Raw genomic sequence first — 26,091 nt, forward strand, 5'->3', positions numbered from 1 at the left:
TACCAGGCAGGATTAGGGCTGCAAGGGAGGACCTAACCACATTTCCAGTCTCTTTCTTCATCCCATCTTTGGAAGACACAAATGGCTTTGTCATCAGCTGTCTGTGACCTTGGCCTTGCAGATGTAGAGTTGTAAGGGTTAGAAAATGCACTGAATAACCAGTTATCAGCTCTAGGGTGAGGGAAATTTTTGGAACAAGCCCTCTTGCTTGCAGCTGCCATACCCAGTTTACCACAGAATGGCTGCTTGAAGATGATTTGGGCAGGGAGCTCAGAGGACAGTAACCCAATTGTAACACCAGAGTAGGAAACCAGAACTTGTACCCCTGCTACCAGCTTGCTGGCCGATACTGAAACAGATTTTGCAGAATCTCCATATCAGTGAAACCAAAGAGTGAACAAAATGGTTTTGAAATCCCCCTTCTATTCCTGCTGCCAGGTTCTCCCACAGCTTCACTCCTGGAAGAGGCTGCTGGTAACTGTAAGGATGGACACATGTAATGCACACCTTACTGGTGCAGTGGGGAGAGGTGACAGGTTTCCAACGCCACCGATCCCCACACTCGAACAGTGTCAAGTTACAAAGAGCTGCTCTTCCACCTCAACCCAGGGCTCCTGCTTCAGCTTCTGGAAAGGCTGGAACAGACACATACAGGTCCTCACACAACCAGAACACAGCCGCTCCTCCTTACTCCACACCCCAGCAGCTCAGCAGAACTGCACTAATCATAGATGCAATGCTTCATTCATATCCCTCTTTTGCCTGATTTGAAGACTGGCTTTATGGAATAACATCAATACCAATTAAAAGCTTGCACATCAGTGCAGCCTATTTGGTAACTTGTGTGAGTGCAGTGTGCAAGTGTTTATACACTAATCTCAGAAGTCACATTATCTCAGAAACACAATAAACCCCCAGCTTTGCAAATCATTAACACACAAATTTACTGTCAGTTGAAACCCTAAAGGGCTGGAAGGCTCAACTGCTGCCTTCCTACCCCCAGCTCTCCAAAGACAGAACATGTCTCTTCCAGCCTTGCCAGTGACTCAGTCCTGTGTGCCTCCAGATAATGCTGCAACCCCAAATGCAGACCCCAAGCAGTGGAGGAACCACTTGGTAGGACTGAAAGTAGTGAGCCAAGAAATCTGTAAACAGATACTTTGCAGACCACAATAACATTTTAGGTTGGCTTCCTCCTCCACTACACAGGTTTTATACAAACAGCATTTTGCCCTTAACCTCCATCCACAGCTACCTAAGGTTTCTCTCAACAAACACCACAGGACAGGTATTTGGTAAAGGAGATGTATATTTATTCACTTTACAAAGAGGGCGGTATTTAGTTGCAACAGCTCCATTTGTAGACAAATATATTCTTGTATATTATAGTGGTGAATTTACCTTGTTTTGCTCTTAAAAAGGTGTTTGCATCATTTCAGCTCCCATAAGCTGAGCAAACAGCTGTCCTCATTCTGCCACCGAGATATTAAAAATTCATAATAAAGGTATAGCTGTGCGCTATGTATTCACAAGCATTCACCTTCTCATCTCCCTGTGTTACTCCCCTCTCCCCACCTAAGTCATCACTCTATCCCCTGGGTTAGCATTAAACTTATATACAGCCTCCATTAAAACAAAACTAGGAGTCCTTTTGAAGCACAAGAAAAGTCTTTGATTTTTACATATAAAAGTTGAGTTCAAATTTGTTTAAAAAAAAAAAAAAGAAAAAAGCCATTTTTAAGTCAGGTTGGCAATCAGGTATTTGCCAAGGCATGGCTAAACCAACAGAGGAGTGGGGGGAAGAAAATAATTTCAGTAGAGAATTTAAATATTACAAAAATAACTTTTCTTTTTCCTGTTTTGTTTTTCTTTAAAAATGCAGCAGGATGCCCACTTGCTAACTGAAGCATGGAAAGAACGTATAGACCAGACCGGTTGTCTTTGATCCTTGAATATCTGAAACAAATTCCAGGTAATGCTGAACCAAGTTTACCACACAAACAGAGGTGGCAGATTTATTTCACTTTAGATACAAATGCACGTCCACATGACAGGCATAATCTGACCATAAGGTGGAAGAAATGTTTCTATAAGCGCAGGGAAATAGGGTGAGAGAAGGCTGGCATGATTAAACATTCTGGATTCAGAAATGCACAGTGCCCTACGTGTGCCTCTGCACATAGGCTGTGCGTGGGTCTGCACTCCCTGTATGCAAATATGGCATCTCTCAGCAAGATGATCCAGAATTAGTTCGGTGGCCCACTCATTTAAATTGTTAAAATTATTCTTTCGTGCTGTTATTCTTCTTCACTTTCATTTTCTGGTTCCAAATCAGAATCACCATTGATTTCTTTTTCAACAGTCATGTGCTGCTCATCAGACTGTTCCTCTTTTTCTTCGTCTTCATCCCAGTTTTCCTGGGGAAAAAATACACAGGGATGTTTTAACCATTGACAGTCACACAGTATCTGTTACAAGCAAATGGGAGAAAATCTGATCCAACTCCACTTACATCAGAGTCTTTATCTGCAATCATCTCATCATCTGAGCCTTCCTCCTCTGAGGATTCTGCAGAGAAAACAACATCAATTGTACAAGCAAAGCTCAACCCCATATGCTGCTACATCTCCAAACTATTTCAATTCCAAAACTAAATCTATCTCAAGAGTGAGCTGATCAACATGACTTAGGAACAAGTCACTTCTGTTTGAATTATACAGGATGGAGTTGTCCACTACCTTGACATCCTGTTGACTGAAATGTGAAAGTGAGAGCAGCTAACACTAGGAATTTGAAGTTGACAGCTAAGGAGTATAATGAACATTGAATTAACTGATTCTTTAATTTGTGAAGAAGGGATGGGAGGGAATGAATGGAAATTAAGGGGTGGGGGGTAGAGGAGAGTTTCGTGTTACACCTAGCCTACAACACTTACCATCCTCATATACCAGCTTTGCAGTCTGATTAACCTCTGTTGCATCCTGGACTGTTTCTGATGCTGCAACCTGAATAAAATTTGGAGATTTAGCCTTAGATGATTTCTAAGATATTAGATGATATTCTAATCTTAAAAGTCAGCATAACTCACAGCAATGTCAATGAAATCTACATCAAGTTTAAGACACAATAATTAATTTATTGTAACAGCCAAAAAGGTACAAAGAATAAAGTAAAATTTAAGAGGCACCTGGTCATAAGTGGCTCAGTACCTCCTTATAAACTCTTCAGATTAGCAGACACATTTGGCAAGAAAAAAATGTGTAATGGCTCCAGTGAGCACAGACTGAGTAGACAATCAGTCCAGGTAAGACAGACTAGATGGAACCAAGTGTGCTGCTTTAAGTGTTATCAGCATAGCTGTACAGCAGCTGTACTGAGTTCCTGATGACGAGGCCCATCAGATGTAATCACAACAGGAGGTTAAATCTGCAAATAATACTTCTAAATATCATCTTCTTTAGTTGGAACTCACCTGGGTGACAAGAATGAAGAGTCTGCCATGCAGACGGGAAAGCTTCTGCAAAGTTTTTACTCTGCTCTCCATTAACTGGTATAGCATCCCCAGCTGAGGAATAAGGTCTGGCAACTTGGGTAAAGAGAGGGATAAAGACAAATGAAGCTGTTAATCAACATACCACAAATGTCTCATTTTAAAATTTTTAAACTACCTTTGTACATTTTGGGCAAGCAACCTTTGCTCCCATTATTCTATAGAGAAGAGAGCGCTGAGGTTCACACAAAACACCAGACAGCCTGATCAATTAGTATTTAACCATGCTCAGAAACACACTTACTTTCAAAACATGGTTTTCTTATACTGCTTTTCCTTTCCACAGTCACTCCCATCAGCAGATATCAAATTACTATCCAAAAAGCTGTGTAAATGGGAACTGGATAGGCAGTATACAAACGCAGCCTCAGCAACATGTGCAAATTCTGACACTTAGCAATTCTAAAATAACTGGGAGAGTGGAATGCCAGAAGGCCTTTTCTTAACTGAGCAAAAGCACTTTTTTATTTATCACTTGTAAGGCAAGGCAAGACTTCAGCCCAAAAGGTACAACATTATTTGTGCCACGTTTGGCATACCTTCACCCTATAAATTTAACAATGTCCACAACAGTCTCCAAATGAGCATCACAACAGCAAGACAAATTTAGCTCTCTAAGATTTAGTGGCACAGGCTAGATCACTCTTTGACAGTCATTTTGCTCCCTGACTCCCACAGGTATGACATAACTTATGTTGGTTTGACTTTTGGAGGACTATAATTGTGCCAAGAATGACCAAGACAAACAATTTATAACCTGTATGTAGCAATTTGGCAAGAGTGGCCAGAGTATAGCCCTCTCTCTGTACATTGATTTCAGCAGTACCATATGTGGACAGCAGGAGACATTAATGAAGTAAGGTCACACAAATATTTAAGCATTTAGTTTTAGTTTTCTGCATTAGCATTAATGCCAAATACTTACTGTGGAAAGGTAGGATGCATGTAGAGTAAAAACAGACTTCAGCCATCGAACCATTAGGGAGGCACTGAAAAATAGAAGCAAATTCTATCAAAGCAATACTGGATGACAAAATATCCACTTCACATTCTAGATTCTAAGTAGTTGTATGGGAAGTGCTCTGTTTTCACTGTATAAAAAGGTAAATGCAGACAGAAACAAAACAGTTTGGCTATCCAGATGATATACCTAGCTAAGTGATTTGTTAGGAAAAGAACAAACATTTCAGTGAGGGATTCAATCAGACATGTTGAGGGGGTTGTGTTTCTGGTATCTTCTATTTGAGGTTTTCACTAATAAAATATCAAAGCATGCTACTGTTTCTCCACCTACAATGAAAGAATTTTCAGTTTAAGAAAAAAAAACCCAAACCACACTCACACAAAAAAAACACAAACAAACCAAAAACCAACCAAACCCCCCCAGTTAGTCTCAGCAAAGCTATCCTCCCTGATATGTAACAAGATGGGGGGAGGGGAGAACTGATTTTGTTATTAATTAAACACAACACCAGGTTATGTCTAAATGTGTTTGGTAATTAAACCAAACAACTTATACATCTGATAATTGTTTTATTTTATATGTTGATTAGGTCTGCAGTGTCAATAGTCTGAGAATTCAAATATATTCTCAGGGTTGTATGATTAATTCAGCTATCCTTTTCCCTTTTAAACTTCACTTCAGCCATCCTGACAGAGCACTGACCTAATCAAAGCTCCTCTTTGCACCCACAGTCAGGTGAGATTTTTTACCTCACGATGCTGTTTAATTACATTTATTATGGAACTCAATCTCATAGGTGGAAAGAGGGACCCTAATGCACAAACTTAAGTTTCAGGTGAATTAAACCGAGTTGAGCTGTCTCTTACCTGTATGGGTTGCCCTGCAATCTCTTCGTGAGCTAAAAGGACAAAAATAGTCAGCATTAAGTAACAAACACATGAATATAGTAGCAGGATGACTGCATCTGTGTGACAGCCACAATATTGGGGTGGAAAGATCTCCATGCATTATCCACTGCCAGGCTCCAGAATATTACATTGCTGGCTCTACCATCTTTATACACAGGCTGGTAACTTGCAGAAGGCGAGTTTCATTATCAAAATAACTGGAACTCTTCATAGGAAATATATCCACAGAAATGTAAAGCTGGCAGGAATACACAGATGGAAATCCCATTGTTTCTGTGTCTCTGTGTATCTGCTCAGTAGAGCAGCTGTTGTAAGGTGGACAAGTTGGGGAAACAAGTGAAGACTTCAGTACCAGGTAAAGGCTATTTCACAGAACTAATCTCAAGCTCTGGAGAAGAATGAGAAGATCTGTCCATTCACTGAGATTATACAGCCAAACACTTGCACTTAAGATTCTTTGACAAAGATCCTAGAGAAGAAACACTGTACCTCATTAACCTAAGTCTAAGAAGGTGCCCCAAAATATGCTTAAAGGAAGTTCAAACATTCAAAAACAGGCCATCTGCATATTTCATTAAAGATTAATACTGGAAATAAAAATTAAATTTTACTTGTGGCCAGCATATTAAAATACAAGAGAAATCTAACCATTAACTTATGTTACAGAGTGTCATTCACCTAAGAAGAGCAAATAACTGATACTCGTATTAAACAAAGTATTGTCAAGAAAAGGTTCATCATTAAAATATTTCTGTCCAAATACAGATTTCATTTAATATCACTGAATAAGCACTTCAGAAGCCAATTCCCTTTTATAATTACTACTAAGTAGTGTTGCAATGCTTCAGTACAGCAACTGGGCTTCTCAGCTACCTTGAAAAGAAGAAATTGCCCTTCATATTTCCAATTGCTAGCTAAACTCACTGCTGTGAGTATACATTCTGTTTTTCTTTTAGGTTCATGTAACTGACTCTGGCTGGCACTGCTACTTTCATGTTTCAAATTATCATCCACTTTAATAATTTAAAAGAAGATGTAAATGGTAATGAAGAAGCTTTAGCTTAACCTCCTCCTTTTGTTTTCCCCATGTAGTAATTTAAGATAATATTGCATCTGGGCCCCTCAGTTCAAGAAGGACAGGGAAGTGCTTGAAAGAGTCCAGCGCAGAGCTACTAAGATGATTAAGGGGGTGGAACATCTCCCTTATGAGGAAAAGCTGAGGGAGCTGGGTCTCTTTAGTTTGGAGAAAAGGAGACTGAGGGGTGACCTCATCAATGTTTTCAAATATGTAAGGGGTGAGTGTCAAGGAGAAGGAGTTAGGCTCTTCTCAGTGGTGACCAGTGATAGGACAAGGGGTAATGGGTGTAAATTGGAGCACAGGAGGTTCAAGTTGAATATCCGGAAAAATTTTTTTACTGTAAGGGTGACAGAGCCCTGGAACAGGCTGCCCAGGGGGGTCGTGGAGTCTCCTTCACTGGAGACATTCAAAACCCGCTTGGACACGTTCCTATGCGAGGTACTCTAGGTGGCCCTGCTCTGGCAGGGGGGGTTGGACTAGATGATCTTTCGAGGTCCCTTCCAACCCCTGGGATTCTATGATTCTATGATTCTATGATTCTATGATTCTATGATCTAATCTTCTTCATGGTTTTGACAGTGACACCTTGTCCTTCGGTTAAGCTTCAGCCAAGGAAGATAAAAGCATATTAGAGATAAATCAAAAAACAATTCCTGTCATGTAAAACTACCAAACAAATTTCATTGGTAAAACCAAAGAGACCTATCCTGAATTTTTCTCCATCTAAAAAGCAAACCTAATGTGGTTTCAATGACAGTACAACAAGTGCAATCTCTCTTACCTCATGTAGCAGTGGAATGACAGCATGTATAGGCATTCTGGCTACTGTGTTCTTTATTACACTTTCCTTTCTCGTGTTAAGGACTCTCTGTTAAAATGGAGAAATACGATTAGAGAATTATTCAGCTTTAGTACGTATATGAGCAGTGAGCACAATAAAAAATTTCTGGCACTGAATGGCTTTTTTTACACTAAGATGAAGATTACAAGTAGAAGATTTACTATGAACAGGAGTTCTGTTTTTCAAGACAGGAACAATTATCAAAACAAGACAGTTAATCCAATCTCACATTGCCTCTGGCCAACCCATCTCATGTTAGAAATGAAGCATCACAGGCACATTAAAATTCCCTTGCTATTTTGTGAGCTTGACTTCTCTATAGAAATGCCTTTCAGCAGTCTCTGTGACAAGTAATTTCTAGTCAGGAACAAAGTCTTAAGATTTCATTTTCCTGCACCAAAACTATTCTTGCCTTCTAGTCCAACTGAGACAGTAAGCTTTTCAAGCAAACTGCTGTCATCAATACATTTTTCAAACAGCATATAGTTGGAAACTACACACCCAGGAGACTATGCAAGGATTATGCTTCAGATCAAATTGAAGGGAAGATAACTGCATCAGTAACATGTTTTGTAAAACATCTGAACTGTGACATAACAAATTTATCATAAAATAAAAAGTGCCTCAAAGGTCATGGACTGACTCACAAAGCAAGGTAGATGGCAATAAAAACCTAATACCATTGTTATAATTTGTAATACCACTGCCTTAAGCAGCAAAGCAGCAAAAAGCAGACAGAAGCAGCAATGGGCTCTTGACTGTTCAGCCTCCCCAGCTTTCAGGAAAAGCTCCCCCCACAAGTCTCAGTGAATTGATTTAAGCACCAAAATACAATCTTGTAACACTTACATTTAGGATTTCTGCGTCGTTGCTTTCCAAGCCTTGAACCAAAAGTACAGCAAAACTATCTGTTTGTGGAAGGCCACCTGGACTTTTTAGTTTGCTCACATCAATATCCAACGCCCCCAGGCGCTCTTCAATGCTTTCCTGCAGATGGTAAGCAACAGAAGTGTTGTTTCAGTACAGTTTCTCAGACACATCACCTGAAGGCAAAGTACCTAACCTACAGTGCTCTCTCTGATTCTGCTGGAAAATAACACAAATTTTGCATTCTTTGAAATCAACGGACAAAGAACAGCCTGAGAAAGAAGAGAAGATTAAGTTTTGACTGAAAAGCAGTACTACAGTGTAGCAGAGGCAGACAGAAGAGTGTGACAAAGTTTTGCAGGAACATGGCAAAAATATTCACAGAGCTTTAATGAGGAAAACGGTTTCTTTCATACAAAAAGATGGTATGACCTTGCTCTCACATCAAAACAAATTTAAGTTCACCTGAAGAACTTACAATAATGTTTTGTGTTTAGTTTCCTCATTATTGTTGTTTAAAAAATAAAGCACTTTACCTCTGTCTCTCCTGGTTTCCTCTTGTTTTTCTTATTCTCCTTTCCTGAGGATGGAATTTTGACAGCTGTACTGTGCCCTGGAATGCCAGGCACAAGAACTTTGGTGTCTGAGTTCACAACAGGGGTCTTTACCTAGTAGACAGAGATGGTCAGATCTGTATGAATTGCCAGTATCTTGAGCTTCCTTTCAGTTCAAAATACTGATTTTATTCTGAGACTCTCACATACACGACAGAACCAACCTACCACAACCCATTTTCATGATGTACATACCAGGAAAATTTTTAAGAGCAATTAGTAACACCAACCAGCAGTCAGCTTATGCAACAGTGTCTTTAGAATCACTGTGAATAATTTTTCTTATAAGCTTGTTCCATAGCACCCAGCAAACTGTTTGGATCCAAAACCAAATACTTGGATGTTTACTAGCAACAGATACCATATGTGCTTATTTTCTTCTAGGGATTGCTCAGATGCAGAACTCAGTAGTCTGAATTAGGCTGTGATCCTGATGACAAAGTGGGCAACTTTGTTATGCTAAACAAACTATGATATACACCCTCAATGACTGTAAAGGAGATCAAAAGTTAAAGACAATTTAATATTTAATAAACAGTTGTTCTTCTGATGTAAAGGAGTATGCCACTTCCAGAATATCAGGAATGCTACCTGCTGCTTGCAGAATGCTTTTTAACCACAGTTGTTCTGTGCAGCCCAAATTCTTTACTTGTGGGAGACCTGCTGAGTGCCCAATGAAGTGATACAAACACAGTCTACTACTGTGAGCAATGCAAATTCCATATGCTGTGTGTAGACGTAAAAAAAAAAACTGATTATGTGGTTGAAGAATTTACTTTGTAGAAAAGCAATGGTGTTAAAATACTACCCCTCTTTGCCCACACTAATCACTGACCTTCTCCCACATGGCATGCTCAGACAGCCAAGAGAAAGGAGTCTTCACTGGAATTCAGCAAAAAGCGAAACCAGGATAGGTATCATCACCACATGCCAGGGAGTTCCAGCACCTCTCACTGCATTTCATTTCTGCTACCCACAGCTCCAGGACAGAAGATTCACAAAACTCAGTCTGGCTGATTAAGCACCAGATTCCATAGGTAGCTTGAGGGTTAGAAAAAACAGTGCTGTCTGCTCTCTTCACTGCTTCTGCAAGTTTTTCCAGTCTTAAAGGCTCTGAATATGCACATGGATTAATAACTTCACAGACTGATTCTAAAACCCTCAAGGTTTTAGAGGACAGAAAAGGGTGGCAAGCAGGCTCGATGGATACTGTTGCTATCCAAGTCTCCAGCTCACAATTCCAGAGCTGCCATATCCCAGTGAGTAGGAACAGGTGACAGCCACCTCAAGAAACAGCCCAAAGGACATGGCCTTTGAGGCTCCATTACATGTTACTTAGACTTTGAAACAGTCATCCCAACTTGCAGCTGTAAGCAGGTCCATCCAGAAATCCAGCATCATTTAAAAAGAGAGCAATGAATTATACCATTTTCAAAACAATACAAGGAGCAAGAAAAAACAACCAAACAAAAAACCCCACCACATATCATGCAAAACTCACCTTTGTTAGAGCAACATCTGTTTTAAGTGACAACACCTTCTGGATGTCCCTTATCAAACACACGTGAGGTTCAGTGGTGTTCAGTGACTATAAGGAGAGGAACAAAACCATTAATATATCTGAGATTCACCTGTGTGGTTATGCTAATGAAAGACAGGAACAAATTTTGAGGTATACAGTAACTCAGAAATTTTTTTCACTCTAGAACAGCAGCTGTATTGCACATTTGCCTTTTGTTACTCTATCCCATCCACACAGAAGCAGCTCACAGGGATAAACTGAAAAAGTGTTAAAAAGTTTTGATTGCCAAACTCATTAACAGTTGAAATGGCAAGAAACAAAGCCAGCAATAATATCAAGCTGTGTTTTAACTGAAAGAAGAATACAAATTGCCTTTCAAAACAGCTCAGGGGGACAGTCATTGCACCCGGAAAAGGGGAAGGAATAAGCTTTGTCCCATTATATAATTAAAAAAAAAAAAAAAAAAAAAAAAAAAAGTCCCTCCAACTGAGAGCTGTATGCAGCCCATATTACAAAATTCTAAACCTCTTCAGTAAGTTTACATACCACTTTCTCTATGATGGGCTGCAAGGTGTTTCCATACACAAGCAGCAGAGACTGTTTGTCTGTGCAAAATGCAGCTGCTAAAATAGGGACTGGTTTTGGTGTGGAGTCCCCATCACTTCCAGGCGTTGCTATCTGAATAGTACAGTTTGATGTTAAGGGTTTTTTGCAATAACTGAAAAAAAAAGAATGAAAAAATTCAAGATGTTTAACTTAAACATTTGAATATTTTGCAAATATAAGCACCTTTGACTAGAAGGTCCTCAAACTCAGACAGTTTACAGCTTTTACAGACGGCTGAGGCACAGACACACAAAATCATGGCTAAAGCAACACTTAACTACCAAAGTGCAGCACAGCACCCAGCAAGTAAGCCTTCCAAAAATGTGTCCAGTAACACAAGAAAAGGAATGAGCTGGAATATGGTTTGTGAACAGAATGCAAGAGCTTAAATGCAGCATCACTGAACTGAATTCAGCCTTACAGTAATCCCACACCTTTCCCAAAGGCACCTTCAAGATGGATCCTAACTTACCCATTTAAGATATGTTCAAATAAATGCAACTGCCCGTCTCTGCACACAACTGCTAACTTCACAGGCTGAAAGAAGGCACAGTAAAGAATTCCAATTAGCTAAAAGGACAAATCTCCCATAAGTACAAGACATAAAAGAGACAGTTGCAAGGTTACAGTTTGACTTCTTTCAGTAACTAACCACATTAATTATATAACTAAATCTGTAAGGAAGATCAGACACTAACTTCTCATGAACACTTAGTAAAATTATTAGGAGACAAAAGGATAACTCATAACCATAAATTATTGTATTACTACCAATCTATCAAACCACTTTGGACAGTGGCAGACACATGTCATCACAGGCAGCAAAGTTCCAAAAATAAGGTACCCAAGAGGTCTAGAGGCACAGGACTTACAAAGGCCCTGACACTGTAAATATGCTTAGATGAAAACAACTGAGATGAGTACTCTGAGCAGTTAAGTCACAGGTGTACATTAAACAATACTCTTATTGCCAAGACATACAGTTAGGAGGGAACAACTGTAAACACTAGAAGACATAGCATGAAACAACATCTAGAGGCAGCAGAAGAAAAATGTTTTAAAATAACTACTGAAACAGTTTATGAATGTTTTACACTCAGACATTTTTTGTAATACAGCGACTCTGAATGATTTGTACGCCCTGAAAATGAGAGACTTGTGGAATGCACACTGCCACTTCAGACTCATTAAAGATGAGTTAATTGAAAATGCAGTTACACTGTCAAAGTCACATGATAACAGAATAAACAGGACTATACCCAAAGTACATTTTTAGAAAGGTGTTTTTTTGTGTTCTTTGCTGACAAGTTCTAATAACCATTTTCAGTACCAATTCTTCTAAATAGGAAACAACTGACATTTCCACTGTAACAAGCAAAATTTCTGAACGCTGAATTTGCCCTTGCCAGATTTGAAAATTAGTATTTTGAACTACTAGCTTTCTAAATGCACCTGTAATAAATATCCTCATACCCATGAACTGGCATTCAGATCTCATTTCTGCATAAAAGAATTAAAATACAAAGCCTCTTTCTTTACACCCTTAATGAAAACTGGTGAGACAACTGAAAAATGTTAAACATATTTGGTTATGAACTACTGGTCCTACCTCTTCTTTGACTTCTGATACCGTTAGGTCAATAAAAGTTGGCTCATCTGTTACTGTGAAAGACATCACAGCATTCTTTTCTTTCCTATCTGATCTTATCTGCCTGGAAGACAAACAGTACACGATATTAACCACAGCACAAAAAGCACTCTTTCCACGAAAGAAGCATTAGAAAGCTTATAAATCCTCAGTGAATGTGGTAGGATGTATCCCACCCAAAACCAATCACATTCAAATTTTAGCTGTCAGCTTAGAAAGTGTTCTAAATTCCAAGTGCAAAATTACTTCCAAACCCAATTTAACAAGAAAACTTAGTGTAAACTTACAGTAAGTACAAAGAACAAACAAGTCTATTATACCCTGTGCTTGTGGCACACATCTGTGATTTAAACAGCAATGTTCAATATGTCCAGAGAAAGCCAAAGATATTCATGTCATCATTCAACAATCAGCAAGTTGGAAGCATCACTGCATTTCTCCAGACTGCCTCTTCTGTTTAGCTCTCTGGTTTAACCACAGAGTTCAGGACATAGTAATTGACTCTGTCTTCAATATTGATCATAATCTTGAAGTTAAAAATTATGAAAAGCTTACATACCAAACACTCAGTAATCGGTCATGTATAGCTCCAGACAAGAAATAAAGCCCAGTAATTCCATCAAAAGGCTTATTTTCATTCATAGGTTTCACTGTGGTAAATATTAATGATGACACTGATGTAGCATGGCCTGTGAAATGCTAAAAAAAAAAAAAAAAAAAAAAAAAAAAAGGAATCTTTCTGTGATTGCCAAATGCACTCATATGGCAAAAATGAAAACATTAGTTAACAAAGAGCATTAGGAAAGATTCAAGTGTTACATAGCTAACAAGGACATTTCAGTGATTTTTTTTCCATTAGTGATCAGTTTCCTTGAATTTCTGTATTTCAAGGAAATTTTTTCTGACCCTCCAGATATCCAGATTTTATCAAAATTTTAAAAAGTTAAATGGAGAATCAAAGGCAAATTCAATGGGACTAAGTCCATGCAAAATAAATCACATCCACCTGTATTACACTTCTCCTTGCCCCCTACCACATCCCCTACAATTTTACACTTTAGCTTTTACACTTAAACTAGTTACAGTTTTATTCTCAACTGTAAGATAAATATACAGGTGTGCTGACACACTAAATCTGTTCAAAACCCTGACCCCAAAAAAAACCTGTTTTTTCAATTTACTTCTGTAAATTATAGTTTTGGTCATCATAGGATGCAGACATACATGGTAATTGCCACGTGTCAGCAAATCCATAGTAGGAATACACATGTACACACTTACCTGAGAGCAAGCACCAGGAGAGTCAGAGATTAGCTGCATCCTATCTGCTAACAGGCAGGAGAACAGGACTGCATTTACAGAAAAGCTAAAACATGGAATTAGCCCAGCTCTGAGCCCTCCTCATCGAACAAGGATTTTGCTCATATACCTTCCAAGTGTTTCAACAGCAAAACTGTTATGAGTTACGTGAAGTTTAGCAAAGAAACCTGGAGGCTTTAAGGAGGAGCTCATTATAAATAAGTCAGGGAGCTCATGCCCAAACACATCACCAGTAACTAACACTGGTGAATTAAGTTCTCCCACTAGAACGGTATCAGAAAGGGACAGTGAGAAAGGGCAGCAACCATTTTTCTGCTACAGGCTTGAGAAGGGATGCTGGTAGCATGCTCAGACACAGCCAAGGAATTTAATGTCATCATTCAACTCTCAGCAAGTTGAAACCACAGTTGAGGGTATCATCACAGCTACGGCTTCCAGCAATCCCAAAACTGCCAACTGTCTCCTCACATCCATTAAAAATTTCAGATGTCCTATCAGGGAAACACTAGATATGTATAAATGTTTTTTCATCTAGTTTAGCAACGTTACTTACTCTATATACTTCTTTGGTCTCCAGGTCCCACAGTTTTATAGTTCTACCAGCTGACAGCAGCATTTTCCCATCTGGACTAATGCAAAGAGAGGTGACACTGCTATTGTCGCCTTTCCATTTGCTAGGATTTGGATGGAGGATTTTCATACAATGGGAGAAAGATAAAGAAACAGAAAAAACAATATTAATCGGTATAATCTCAAAATCCACATCAACCATGCCAGAAAGATTAAGGCAAAAATCAATTAAAGAGAAATTTGTCAAAGATAAGGTCAAAACTATTCTGTTTCTGTTCCTCTCCTTCAAATTACTTTACACAAAAACACAAGAACTCAAAAAATTTAAAGCTATTTAAGACTGAACAACTGTTGAAATTTTTTTAGTATTTGCCTATTCTGTTCTGAATTCTTCTATCAAAGTTCTCTACTACTCCAAATAGGGTAAAAGGAGCCATAGCAAGACTCCTCTTTGCATCTCTTGCCCACCTCCAAAGCATGTCAATGACACTGACAATATTAAACTTCACCTGAAAGATCTATGGTTCAAATCACAATTTAAGAGTAAAAAAAAGAAAGATGCCCATATGAAAAGCCTGCATCTGCTTTGAAGGAGCCTGAACACTACATGTTTCTCTCACGACAAAATTTCAAAGAAAACATTAACACAAACCCCTTACACATAGTAAGCATTCTGCAACCCACTACTTTCTAGTTGTAAATAGCTGCCATGAAAATACTTCAAAATAACTTCCACATGCAAAAGCAGAGCTTCTCCTGTCTTCCAAAACAGAGCTCATTTAGTGTATCACTTTTGCTTACATTTTATAGAAACTGAAAGTTTTACTGCCTGCAAATTTGAGAAACATTACACCTTACAGACTGTATGACAGGATTTTGTTTTCTCTTCCAAGAGAAAGTCAGGAGTATGAATTTCAAACCATTTAATGATGTAAAGCCAAGAAAGTATTTTTAAATATACTAAAAAGACTAGTTAAACTAGACCGCAGAATATAAAACACAGCAATGATCCATTAGATTTTACTTTGGATACTCTATAGAATTTTACAGGAGTTTTAAATAGTGTGTGATGAGACAAGAAGCTGCATAATATAATTTGCTGCTATACTTTTAACGTATAAACACCTGGAATGACTTTTTTGTTGCTTTCTTCAAAATTAAAAGTATAGAAGGCCTCTAGTTAACTGTCATAACCACAGATCTACAGAATGGCTCTGAATACTGTATTTAAGACATGAAAAAGCTATAATCAGAGATCAAGAAGTCATCTAGAATGTTTTAGACTACCTCTCTGCAATACCTTGTCTTGTCTCTTCAGAAACTTTCTCTTTCCCAACAGCTTGTCCTGCTGCCAGAGGTTTCAATGTGTGCTGCAGAGACCTCCTGAAGTGGTTCCATGGACTATTTCTACAGTAATTAAGAAACCCAATCTAAAGCCACATGGTTTCAGTTCCCTACCTAGCAGTCCACACTTCTAAAGGGAAATGTCTGGAAGCCTGCAAATCAAAGCAAGTTGAACATTTCTCCACCCCAGGAGCATGCATCCATCCTGAATGCTCTGTGGGAGACATAAGGACTCATATTTCCAGGTCCTGACAAATGTTAAAGAACACAGGCATCCTCATATGTACACTGGGCATGAACAATTGTTTTGGATAATTTTGTTTCCTTCTAGCCTCATGAATTTAGGTGAATTTTTGGAGAATCGATTTTTTCTACAATTTTCAATGTCCTTTGCCTAATTCAGATATAAACCATAATATAATTTGCTGCTATACTTTTAATGTATAAACACCTGGAATGACTTTTTTGTTGCTTTCTTCAAAATTAAAAGTATACAAGGCCTCTAATTAACTTTCATAACCACAGCCCCCCCGAAATACAGCAGTATGGGGCAGGAACATAGGGTAATACCCAAGACAAAGCATGCCAGGAAAAAGTATCATATTTCCTGAGAAAACAGCATGACTTGGACCCATCTCAAGTACCTGTACTTTAACACATACCCTATGGGATACAAACAGGGTGAATTAGCTTCAGAGCTTTGATCTCACTAGAATCACAAAAAAAAAAACCAGACAGTGGGACAGACTGCAAGACATGAGTGCTGCAATAAAAAGACCTTATAGTAAAAGCCCTTCAGTAAGGACATGCCATACAGGCAAAAAGGAGAGAGGTTTCTCCAGTAGAGAACTTACAGGTAAGTACAAGAACAGGTCAACAAAGATGATGTGGGCATCTACTGCTGATTGTCAAATTACAAAAGCAAAGAGATAAATCTTTATAATCCCATGCTATGGTTCTTCTAAGGTGCTTTATCCACACCAACTGCAGGAAAGGCAGAAGGGCAGCACTGATGGGCAAAAGTATACCCAGAGACTGCTAGCAAATGTTTAAGACCTTTTCTTGATGCAAGTCATGTAGAACCAACTATGGAAGATGCTTTACTGGATCAGCTACTGAAAAAAAAGAGAATGAGTAAGGGATGTGATGGTTGACAACAACAGCCTGGAGAATAAACAAGTTAAACAGAATGACAACTCTGGAGTTCACAAGAGCAGACTGCAACTTATTCAGAGAACTGACTGACAGGAGGCTGCCCTGAAAGGCAGAAGGGCCCAGGAAAGATAGCTGCTCTTCCAGGATAACCCCCTCAAAGCAAAGAAATAGTCCATGCCAATGAGCCTAAAATCACCATGTACTGCAGAAAATTGCTTTGGCCAAGTAGGTCACTCCAGACTCAAGAACACAAAGAAGTATAGAGAAGGTGAAAGTGGGGACAGGATACCCACAAGAATAAAAAGGTATGGCCTCAGCATGCAGGGAAAGAATTAACCAAAGCTCAGCTGGTGTTCAAACCACGAGCAGTAAAGAATCTACATGCAGCACAACAGCAACAGTACGCTGATGACTGGGCAAAGTGTGGACCTCCTGCTCAGTGGTGTAGAGACTCTCAGTACACAGAAAAGGACAAAACACTGAAGAGCAAAGCCTCCTGTGCTACCAAACCTAGTGCCAGAGTCAGAGCAAATCCCTCCCCACAGTAAAGAGAGGTCAAATTAAGGATCACAACAGCAAGCAAAGCACATGCAACTCTTTAAGACAGAATGGGATACATCCAGAAGTGCTGAGGCCAGTGTACAAGACCACGCTATCATTCTGAGTGGCCGTGTAGCTCAAGAGAAGTTTCTGATTACTTGAAAAGGAAAAAAAAAAAACGAAAAAAGAGACAAAATGTATCCAACAAGGAAAATCCAGGAAACAACAGGGAAGGTTGCAAATCCATCTGGAAGCCATTTCCAGGCACATAAGGGTCAAAAAAGTAATAGGGCACAGCTAATATAGACTTAAAAATGGCAAATCATGCCTAACCAATCTCACTGCCATCTTAATGAGGCAAGTGTTCTGGTGGATAAAAGAAGATCTGCATATGCTATTTATCTCAATTTCAGCAATGTTTTTGAAAATGTCCAACAGTTTCCCTTCAAATAAATTAGAGATAGATAGACTGAATAGATAGACTTGAAAGAAGGGATAAGAACTGTCTGCATCATTGAGCTCAGGCAGTTGTGATCACTGATATGACGTCCAGATGGTGGCCAGTTACTGGTGTCACTCCCTAAGGATAACTCAACACTGTTAAACACTCTCAGTAGCTGCCCACTCCTCATTAATGGCACTAAAACAGTACAGAATGCACACAAAACAAGTTCACATTCAATATGAAATTAGGAAGAGCAGTTGATAAAACGAAGGGTGGGGCTGCTACTCAGCACCATCTCAGCAGGCTTAAGAAAAAGGCTGTCAGAATCTTAAACCTCAAAGGAAATTGTCTTGCATGTGGAATAAAAAAATCCCAGAACAGGCCAGAGACATAAGGCAAGAAAGCAACTTTGCGGAAAAAATGAGCTTGAAGCTCTCACAGTCAAGTTGAAAAAGAGGTAGCAGTGAATCCTTGTGGCAATGAAGTCAATGGCATAGTGATTTCCATTAACTAGACTGTGGCCAGCAGGTCAAGCAAAGTAATTTTTCTAGTCTGTGCAATACTTTTGAAACTCCATCTGAGTACTGAGCCCTGTTGGGGACAGTACAAGAAGATCAATGACACAGTGGAGTAAATCTAGTGGCTTAGGGACTGAAGCATGTAAAGTAATGTAAGAGGAAAAGCTGAGGGAACCAGGCCTGTTCAATCTTGAGAACAGAAAGCCAGAGAGAGATTTTAGAGCCATTTACTTTACAATCTAATGATGCATCTCATTTCTAGGGAAACCACAGAGGGCTACTGTGCACTGCCCACATCATCTTTAAGAAAAACAGTAGAGCTGCAGTAAGAGTAACAACACAGTGGGCAATGTTAAAGAACTAACAGCACAAAAGGTCGGTCAAGGTTCCATCACACACCAGGCTTTTATTGCAGTAAAACAGCCAGAATCATTAAGGTAAATCTTGGATTCTTCTTTAAAGTTTAAAACCAGTTTGACCGTATTATAAAAGAAAGTAAATGCCTATACCAGGCATTTTGTTACTCTGCACTAAGCTCTGTTTTGCTAAACAGTATTTAAACAGCAGCGGCCTGCTCAGGCAGCCAAGTGGAACTGTCCTCACTACACATCAGTAGAGAGCGAAACCAAATGGGTATCATCACAGCAAGGCCATCTGAGCAAAGCCAGGTGTCTGTAACTGCTGTCATTAGGATGAGGCATTCCACTGTATGCTTCCCCATATTTCTAAGGATATTTTCTGTAATTTTTATTTTCAGCATCACAAAAGTGACTAGAAGCTAAAAATTAGCATGGAGAGACCCAAATCCCTCTCAGGGCACTTATTCTTACATCTAGTCTTTCCAGTGCACAAAGGGACAAAAGTCAAGTATGAGAATTACTCTTTTACCCCTTAATACAATCACTTCCAACCTCTGAAAAGCAATAGCCAACAGACAATTTTGTACAGTGGGCACAAAGCCTGCGTAGCAGTGTTCCCCAACAGGGAAAAGCTGTAAAGGAGGAAATCCACAAAAGCAAGTACCAAAAAATCTGAGCAGAAATGGACATCACATACCACTTCACTTTGCAGGTCTGTGTGTTCCATTCCACAATGTGTTTGTCCTCTGAACAGCTATACAAGCAGCAGTTGTCCTGATGCCACCTCACACAATTTACTCTATTGTCATGACCACCATCCTACAAAAGGTAAAAGACGGTCAACTCATTAAGAAATGGATAAGCCTTCACGACTGAGTCCTCCCCACACCAGCAATGTGAACCAGGTGTTTTTTTTTGAGAACTACATTTAAATCATGGGCAACTTGAAGAGAGCGTGTGGTTTTAAAAGACCAAGATAAATATACAGTTGAGCAAGTTATTGAGAGAGTTCATATTTTGCTGTATGCACTCAAGTATTTGAATTAATTCTTGTTCTAGCACTTCAAGCTTAAGAAAAAAATTGTCCTGTTCACTATATTTATACACACAGCTAAACAAGGCTAACATTATAAAACCAGAGCAAAGGAAAGGTGAGCACAGATGTCTTGCTGATAGCCACCTAAGTGACCGCTTCCTTAAGAACACTCAGAGATGAGTATCCTTTCCTTTGTAGTCAGTATTCAAGAGTGAGATATCATCAGATCAGAAGACCCCACACAAAGGGGTATGATTCAGCTCTTTTAACAACCAAAATCTCTGCATCTCAAACATACACTTTACAAATTTATAAAAACATTTCCTGGAGTTCATAAAATTTCACTATTAGAATTGGTACCAGCCAGCCCAGAGTACTCCCCAAACTATCAGTGCAAATCAGCTTCAAGAAGAACATAATAGATCATAGCAAGATATTCTGTTCAGTAAGTGCAGCTAAAAGTGACAGCTCTTATTCTAGTAGGAACAATCTATTAATTCCATGTGTAGAAAAACAGTACTCACCAAATGATATCCAATATTCTGTTCCTACAGAACAGCAGCATTTACAAACCAATTGAAACTGTAAATTTTAACCTAAAACTCTTATTTTGATCATAGTTTTCAAGTATAAATACAGCTTTTCTGTAAAACAGTTGATACTTTTTAGCTAGTGTCATGGCTACACAATGTCCTACACCCAACTGAGAGTTTAGAAGTCCAAGTATCTCAAATACTGCAGTCTTGCAGTATTTTGCTTGTTTTGTAACCTAAGACTAAAACCCAGGTACTAAGGAGTAACAGGGAAATTACCAGTGAGAAAGGCAAACTCTGAAAATCAGCATATCCCATTTGAGAAAGATCATATGTTGAGAGGACTCAAAAGCTTCCATGAGGGAGGTAATTTTACATCTGCTCAGAAGACTTTATCACTATGAAACTGTTCCAAGAGTAACTGAGTACTTCAATCCAGTCCTCCTTTCCCACAGTACTGTGCAGGAACTGAGGGCACAACATGCCCACAGAGGACTCAACTCTCCAGTTAGGCATTTCACTATTCCATTTCACAATTCCACACACAATGCATCGATTTGCATTGTGCGCAGATGATGCATTAACTTCAAAATAAAGATTTCTTAATGTGTATATACTGCCAACAATAGAAAAAGCACCACCTGAGGATTCCCAGTCACCTGTACTGATTGCATTTCTATTTGTATATGCAGCTATTAAGAAAAAAAATATCCAAATAACTAGGTTATAATTTTTGAGCTGCAGAAAGAACAGCATAAACTGACTGAAACCATCAGTATTAGGTAGCATGTGATGAAGACTACTACTTACTAGCTTGCTCTGTAATTCTCCTTTTACTGTGCTGTACAACAAAATGCTACCAACTGCTGTACCAATAGCCAGGACATCTAACTGTCTGTCCACTTCTGCAACTTCAGATTTCCGTTTTTTCCTCTGAGGGCCATCCTAGAAAATTGAAAAGAAAAAAGTGTGAAATTAATTAGTCTGATCAGCTACTTTCAGTGTTAAAGCAGAGGAGAAAAAATACCAAACTGCATGTTTGGGACCCAGTCAGCCAGCACAGACATAAAACTTAAGACACTGAAGTGCTCAGCAACCTACAGACTCATCCTGTACCTCCATGTGCAAGGTAGCAATGTTGCCATAAGCCACTTGGAAACATTTGGTGGAGTCCATTTTACAAGCCTAGCAACCACATCCCTGTGGGAAAAAATACACATTCAGGTTTTTCAGGCAGTTCATATCCCAGGGAGAGGTAAAAATGAACAGCATCCGAATACTTCACCCACAAAATGGAAAGGCTTGATCAAGAATTATCAGTTTCTTTTTTCTCAAAAGCCACCGAGAAGAGTCTCACAAATATTAAGCATTCATAATGCCTCTTTAAAAAGGAAGTGCTATCCCACTCATTAGAGGGTACCAATCTAAGACCTAAGACTTTTAAGACTTTTAAGCTTAGTGCTCTGTCCAAGTCCCGGTGTTGGGTACCAGAGGTTGTCCTATGATCAGGCAATTCTTAAACCTTCGACCTCTTGCTTTGCAATTACTTTGAGGTGGAATTTCACTTCATCTCCCTTAACCAAACACCAGTGAGCACAGCAGTCACTTGGAAGGAATAAAACCAGCTCTTAAGCACATGAAACAAAAATGAAGAGGGCCATCAAAAGCCAGTACATTTGTTCTCATTGGGTTAATTCTACATAACTAATCATACACAGATACAAAAGAAAAACAAACAAAAAACCCAAAAACACTGTTCAAAGACTGCAGAAGGAAAAAAAAAATCCCTAATGCTACTGATTGCTTTTTAATTTTGACTTGGATAAGTCTCTTTACATTTGTTACACCACAACAAAACATTCTCTCCAACCTAAAAAAAAAAAATATATATATACATATATACACACAAGCCAATGCTTCCTCTACACAAGAGATATATTTTCTCAGATAAGCAGACAGAAGAAGTCAAAGAAGATTGACAATATGTGAGCAATCAGCTTTGGTGAAGTTCCATGTGTTGTAGCTAATCTGTCATATAACGTACATAATACAGTGAAGGAAAATAATTTTAACTCAAGCCCAGGATAAAACAGCAATTAGGGTTTCAGAGTTTTCAGCATAACTAAGATCCATGAGTTCAACAATGCAGGATAAATACTTTGGTTCTTTGAAGCAGGTCTTTCTTTTCCTCAGTATTTAACTCAGACAATACCTTCTGCAGAGAAGAGTGTTTTGCTTTAGGCCAATAAACATCAGAATGCCATACAGATACTTTTACATCAACAGCAGCCTTTTGAGAAAAAAAAGATTGATGTTTTATTGCAAGCATTTGTTTAGGCTTCATTTTTCCTGGGAAGGTGCTGAGAAGCCATTACAATAGCAAAGCACAAGCAAGCAAACCTACCATGTTTTCAGATAATATATGAGAAAAGACTCAACAAGTTCAATTTTTGGTAGCAATGCCAACTACATCATCTTGAAAGTGCTGCCTGACATGCAAAGACAAGGAACACAGAGCTAGTGGAGATGCAAGTACATTTTGTGTGGTTTTGGGTACTTTTTGATCCGTTTATGTAATTTTAGTAATCGCCTCACACATCACCACTGCAAAGCAAAGCCATAATTAAGAACAGATTTTATTCTCTTCTCTTGCATAGATCTTTAAAACTTGTTCCCCCTCCATTTCAGTTTCTTATGACCAAGAAAACTCACACAGAAGCTCACAGTTATGTCCAGTGTCAAGAAAAAATCCAGAGGCAATGAACTCTTTTCCAATTATTTTTCACATCTGTTTCTTTACTAAACACCCTTTATCAGTATTATTAGCTGGGCATTTTGTCAGAAATTTTTGCATGAAAGAAATGTCAGTGGAAAATTCAGACACCTATTAATGCTGGAGATGATTTGAAAAATACACTTTAAAATAATAATAAAAAATAAAATAAAATACAAGAAAAAACTTTCATTCAACTTCTCTACCTTGCATTAGTACATAGACTGCCAACTGCAGTAGAGATCCATGTAGGACTCACTTGTGGGTCAGGGTCTTAAACATAAGAGCACTCTGGTCTTCAGGTCTTAAATATAAGAGGACAGGTCAGCTGAACTACACCAAGTACCAGTTTTCACTTGATCTGTTTCATATTTATGGCAACTCAAGCTTATTCAGCTTTCAAGTTTGCCTGAAAAAAACAGTGTTTTGATTAGATGGTTAAAATAAGTTATTTGTAAAGAAACTCTGCACACATTTTTCTGTTATGTTCTTACTGGATGTAGGTCAGCCGCTGAGACTTTAAGAAAAAAACTGAAGTCTTCTCTGCTCCTCTTATGTGAAGTATAGCACTTAAAACACAGAAATAGGAGGAAGTCTGAAGAGTCTGAAGAGTTGAAGATGACAGAGCAGTTGCAGCTTATTAGGAAGAAAGTGCAAGAAGGCATTTTGAAAGTTGGTGGTCCACATACTCTTGTTCAAGGCACCACTTCATGGAGCAGGAGCTGGTGAACACTGGAATCAAGAAGTACTGACACTACAAACACGTGTGCAGGGAACATCCCAATAAGCCACCATCATCATTTCCTGGGCCTGCAGTTCAAAACCTGATTCCTAATAATTCCCACGTGGCCTTCATTAACATGGCAACAGTCCAAACCCTATTTATTTTAGGTGTAACGCAGCCAAGCACTGCTTACAGGTATCTACTGGCACAGTTTTACTCTCCAACACCAGATGCTGGTACTACAGAGATGTCAACTCTTCAGGAAAAAAAAAAAAAAAAAAAAAGACTAAATTATGTCAGAAAAAAAAAGGTATTCTATAAAATATATTTGGCAGAACCATCACAGCTTTAATTCTTTAGTTCAGCCTATAGACAAACCAACAAATTACAAATTTTATAGCATAATTACTGTGAGAAATGATTTGTTTTCAAGCTCCACTTGAAAATACACCAACTTTCATGCAGTGAACAGAATTCAAGCTTATGGAATAACTAGAAAGTAGTGAGAGGAAGACAAATGCTGTCTCCTTTAGTCTATTTTCCTTATATCCTTAAACCAGGTTAAACTGGGGCCTCTGTGCCGTTTACTAGTGTATCTCTACAAAAAGTTTACTTTCTAAAAGCCACTCAGAAACCTCCTGTGCTTGACTTTTGGCACCACAACAGTGCACTATGGAAGTTCTTGACACAGGACAGACTAACCCCATTTTCACAAGCACGCTGAAAAGTGAAGAAGGTTCTCCACAACCTTGATCACAATCAACGTGATTAATGCACGTACTTTTTTTCAAAGTTACATGCCAAATGAACAGATTAAAGCCAATCTCAAACTAGCCTTCTCTGCTGCATTCCTCAAATGTTCGTGCCATTTTCAAATTTTGCCATTTCATATTTATCCAAGGGATTATGTATTTTCTTGAGAAATGGTATGTTCTAGCTAAAGAAAATAAAATGACTTCATCATAGAGAGAATGAAAAGGTACCTTACTGACTATACTCCTGATACCGTCCAGGTGAATGGTCACCTGAGGTGAAGTTAAATAAAACAAATTCAAGGTGGAGAACACCAGAGCCACCTAATGTGTGCTCTGCATAAAGCTGCTGAACACCTTCTCGTAGGATGCCTCAGCTTAGATGTGTCACAGACAGGATAACAGTTTCCCTGGATATTCTCCCAAGGGCAAGGAAGCACGGAGAGCTGCTGCCTTTACTGGAATGTGAACTGCCCGTAAAGTAAGTGGACCCACAGCAGCTTACCTGTTCTGCAGCATTATCTTTTCGATTAAGGTGAGATGTGCCATGAAGTTATGTAGCACTTCCTTCATCAAGGAAGGTTTCTTCCCTATAAATTATACGATTTCTCTTGATAGTCCCCTTTTTTTTAATTAACAAAAAGTAAAAAGTCTCCAGCACTGCTTCCCCCACCCACACGTGGAATTTGCCAGGTGAAAAGCAACCCTAGGATGCTTCTGTGAGGGGGGAGGATTCTCCTTCGCACAATCCACGCCAGGGGATGTCACGCGTGGACACGATGCAAGGAAAGCGGAAAGAGTGAGGAAGGAAGAACGTAGGGTCTATGGCAGAACCCAGTGAAGCTCCGCTCCTCCCCACGAGACCCGTAATCCCCTGCCCTCACAGGGACAATCCGTATCCGTTCCCCGGCCGGCCCGGCCACGCCGACCCCCGCCACATGGCGCCGGGAGGGCGGGGTGAAGCCGAGAAGGCCGGGACCACGCATCGCAGCCGCCGCCGTTTCCACCCCACCCCGTCTTCTCTGCCCGGTGCATCCCATCCCACCCTCCCCTTCCCTCCCCCCTGCCCCTACCTTGCAGGGAGGCGGGCGGCCCCCCGGCGGGGCCCAGGCCAGGCAGGTACAGGCAGCGCTGAGGTGTGCGGAGGGCACGTACTCGTGTTGCAAGCGGCTGTTCGCCGTCTCCCACACCCGCAGGCGCCCATCCGAGCTGGAGATGGCGAAGAAACGACGGTCGCGGGGGGAGAAGGCGCAAAGGGCCCGCGGCGCCCCGGCCGCCTCCCCGCCGCACGCTGCCGCCGCCATTGCGCTCCCTCGCCGGGCCCCTCCGCCTCGGCGCATGCACCGCCCGCGTGCTCGGCCCCGGCGCCTGCGCCGCGCGCCCCGGTGACGCCATCACGGGGGCGCGCGGCGCAGGCGCCCCGG

The 26,091-nt window shown here is 39.8% G+C and overlaps 1 protein-coding gene and 3 non-coding genes across 5 annotated transcripts; all 4 read right to left on the minus strand.

The window, feature by feature from the left end:
* Positions 1 to 1,291: 1,291 nt before the first annotated feature.
* Positions 1,292 to 26,043, minus strand: WDR43 (WD repeat domain 43). Of its 2 annotated transcripts, XM_030447942.1 has the most exons (18): positions 25,741 to 26,043; positions 21,229 to 21,363; positions 19,547 to 19,668; positions 14,472 to 14,592; positions 13,158 to 13,297; positions 12,560 to 12,662; positions 11,423 to 11,487; positions 10,891 to 11,062; positions 10,324 to 10,410; positions 8,745 to 8,876; positions 8,191 to 8,328; positions 7,282 to 7,368; positions 5,381 to 5,412; positions 4,476 to 4,539; positions 3,473 to 3,586; positions 2,936 to 3,005; positions 2,513 to 2,568; positions 1,292 to 2,417 (listed from the first exon to the last, which is right to left on the minus strand). In XM_030447942.1, exons 1-18 carry the CDS (start codon positions 26,005 to 26,007, stop codon positions 2,298 to 2,300), a joined length of 2,025 nt encoding a protein of 674 aa, XP_030303802.1. In that variant the 5' UTR covers positions 26,008 to 26,043; the 3' UTR covers positions 1,292 to 2,297. The 2 variants fall into 2 exon arrangements, with proteins under 2 accessions (XP_030303802.1, XP_030303803.1); XM_030447943.1 differs by lacking the exons at positions 14,472 to 14,592; positions 19,547 to 19,668 and having other exon boundaries at positions 1,985 to 2,417; positions 25,741 to 25,982.
* On the minus strand, positions 9,673 to 9,751 carry LOC115598176. The gene has a single exon (XR_003987451.1). It is a non-coding gene; the product is annotated as a small nucleolar RNA SNORD53/SNORD92 (small nucleolar RNA).
* On the minus strand, positions 14,263 to 14,346 carry LOC115598167. The gene has a single exon (XR_003987442.1). It is a non-coding gene; the product is annotated as a small nucleolar RNA SNORD53/SNORD92 (small nucleolar RNA).
* On the minus strand, positions 19,062 to 19,138 carry LOC115598166. Its single transcript, XR_003987441.1, has one exon. It is a non-coding gene; the product is annotated as a small nucleolar RNA SNORD53/SNORD92 (small nucleolar RNA).
* Positions 26,044 to 26,091: the final 48 nt, after the last annotated feature.

The sequence above is a fragment of the Calypte anna genome, chromosome 3, assembly GCF_003957555.1.
Source record: "Calypte anna isolate BGI_N300 chromosome 3, bCalAnn1_v1.p, whole genome shotgun sequence".
NCBI classification, from domain to species: Eukaryota; Metazoa; Chordata; class Aves; order Apodiformes; family Trochilidae; genus Calypte; species Calypte anna.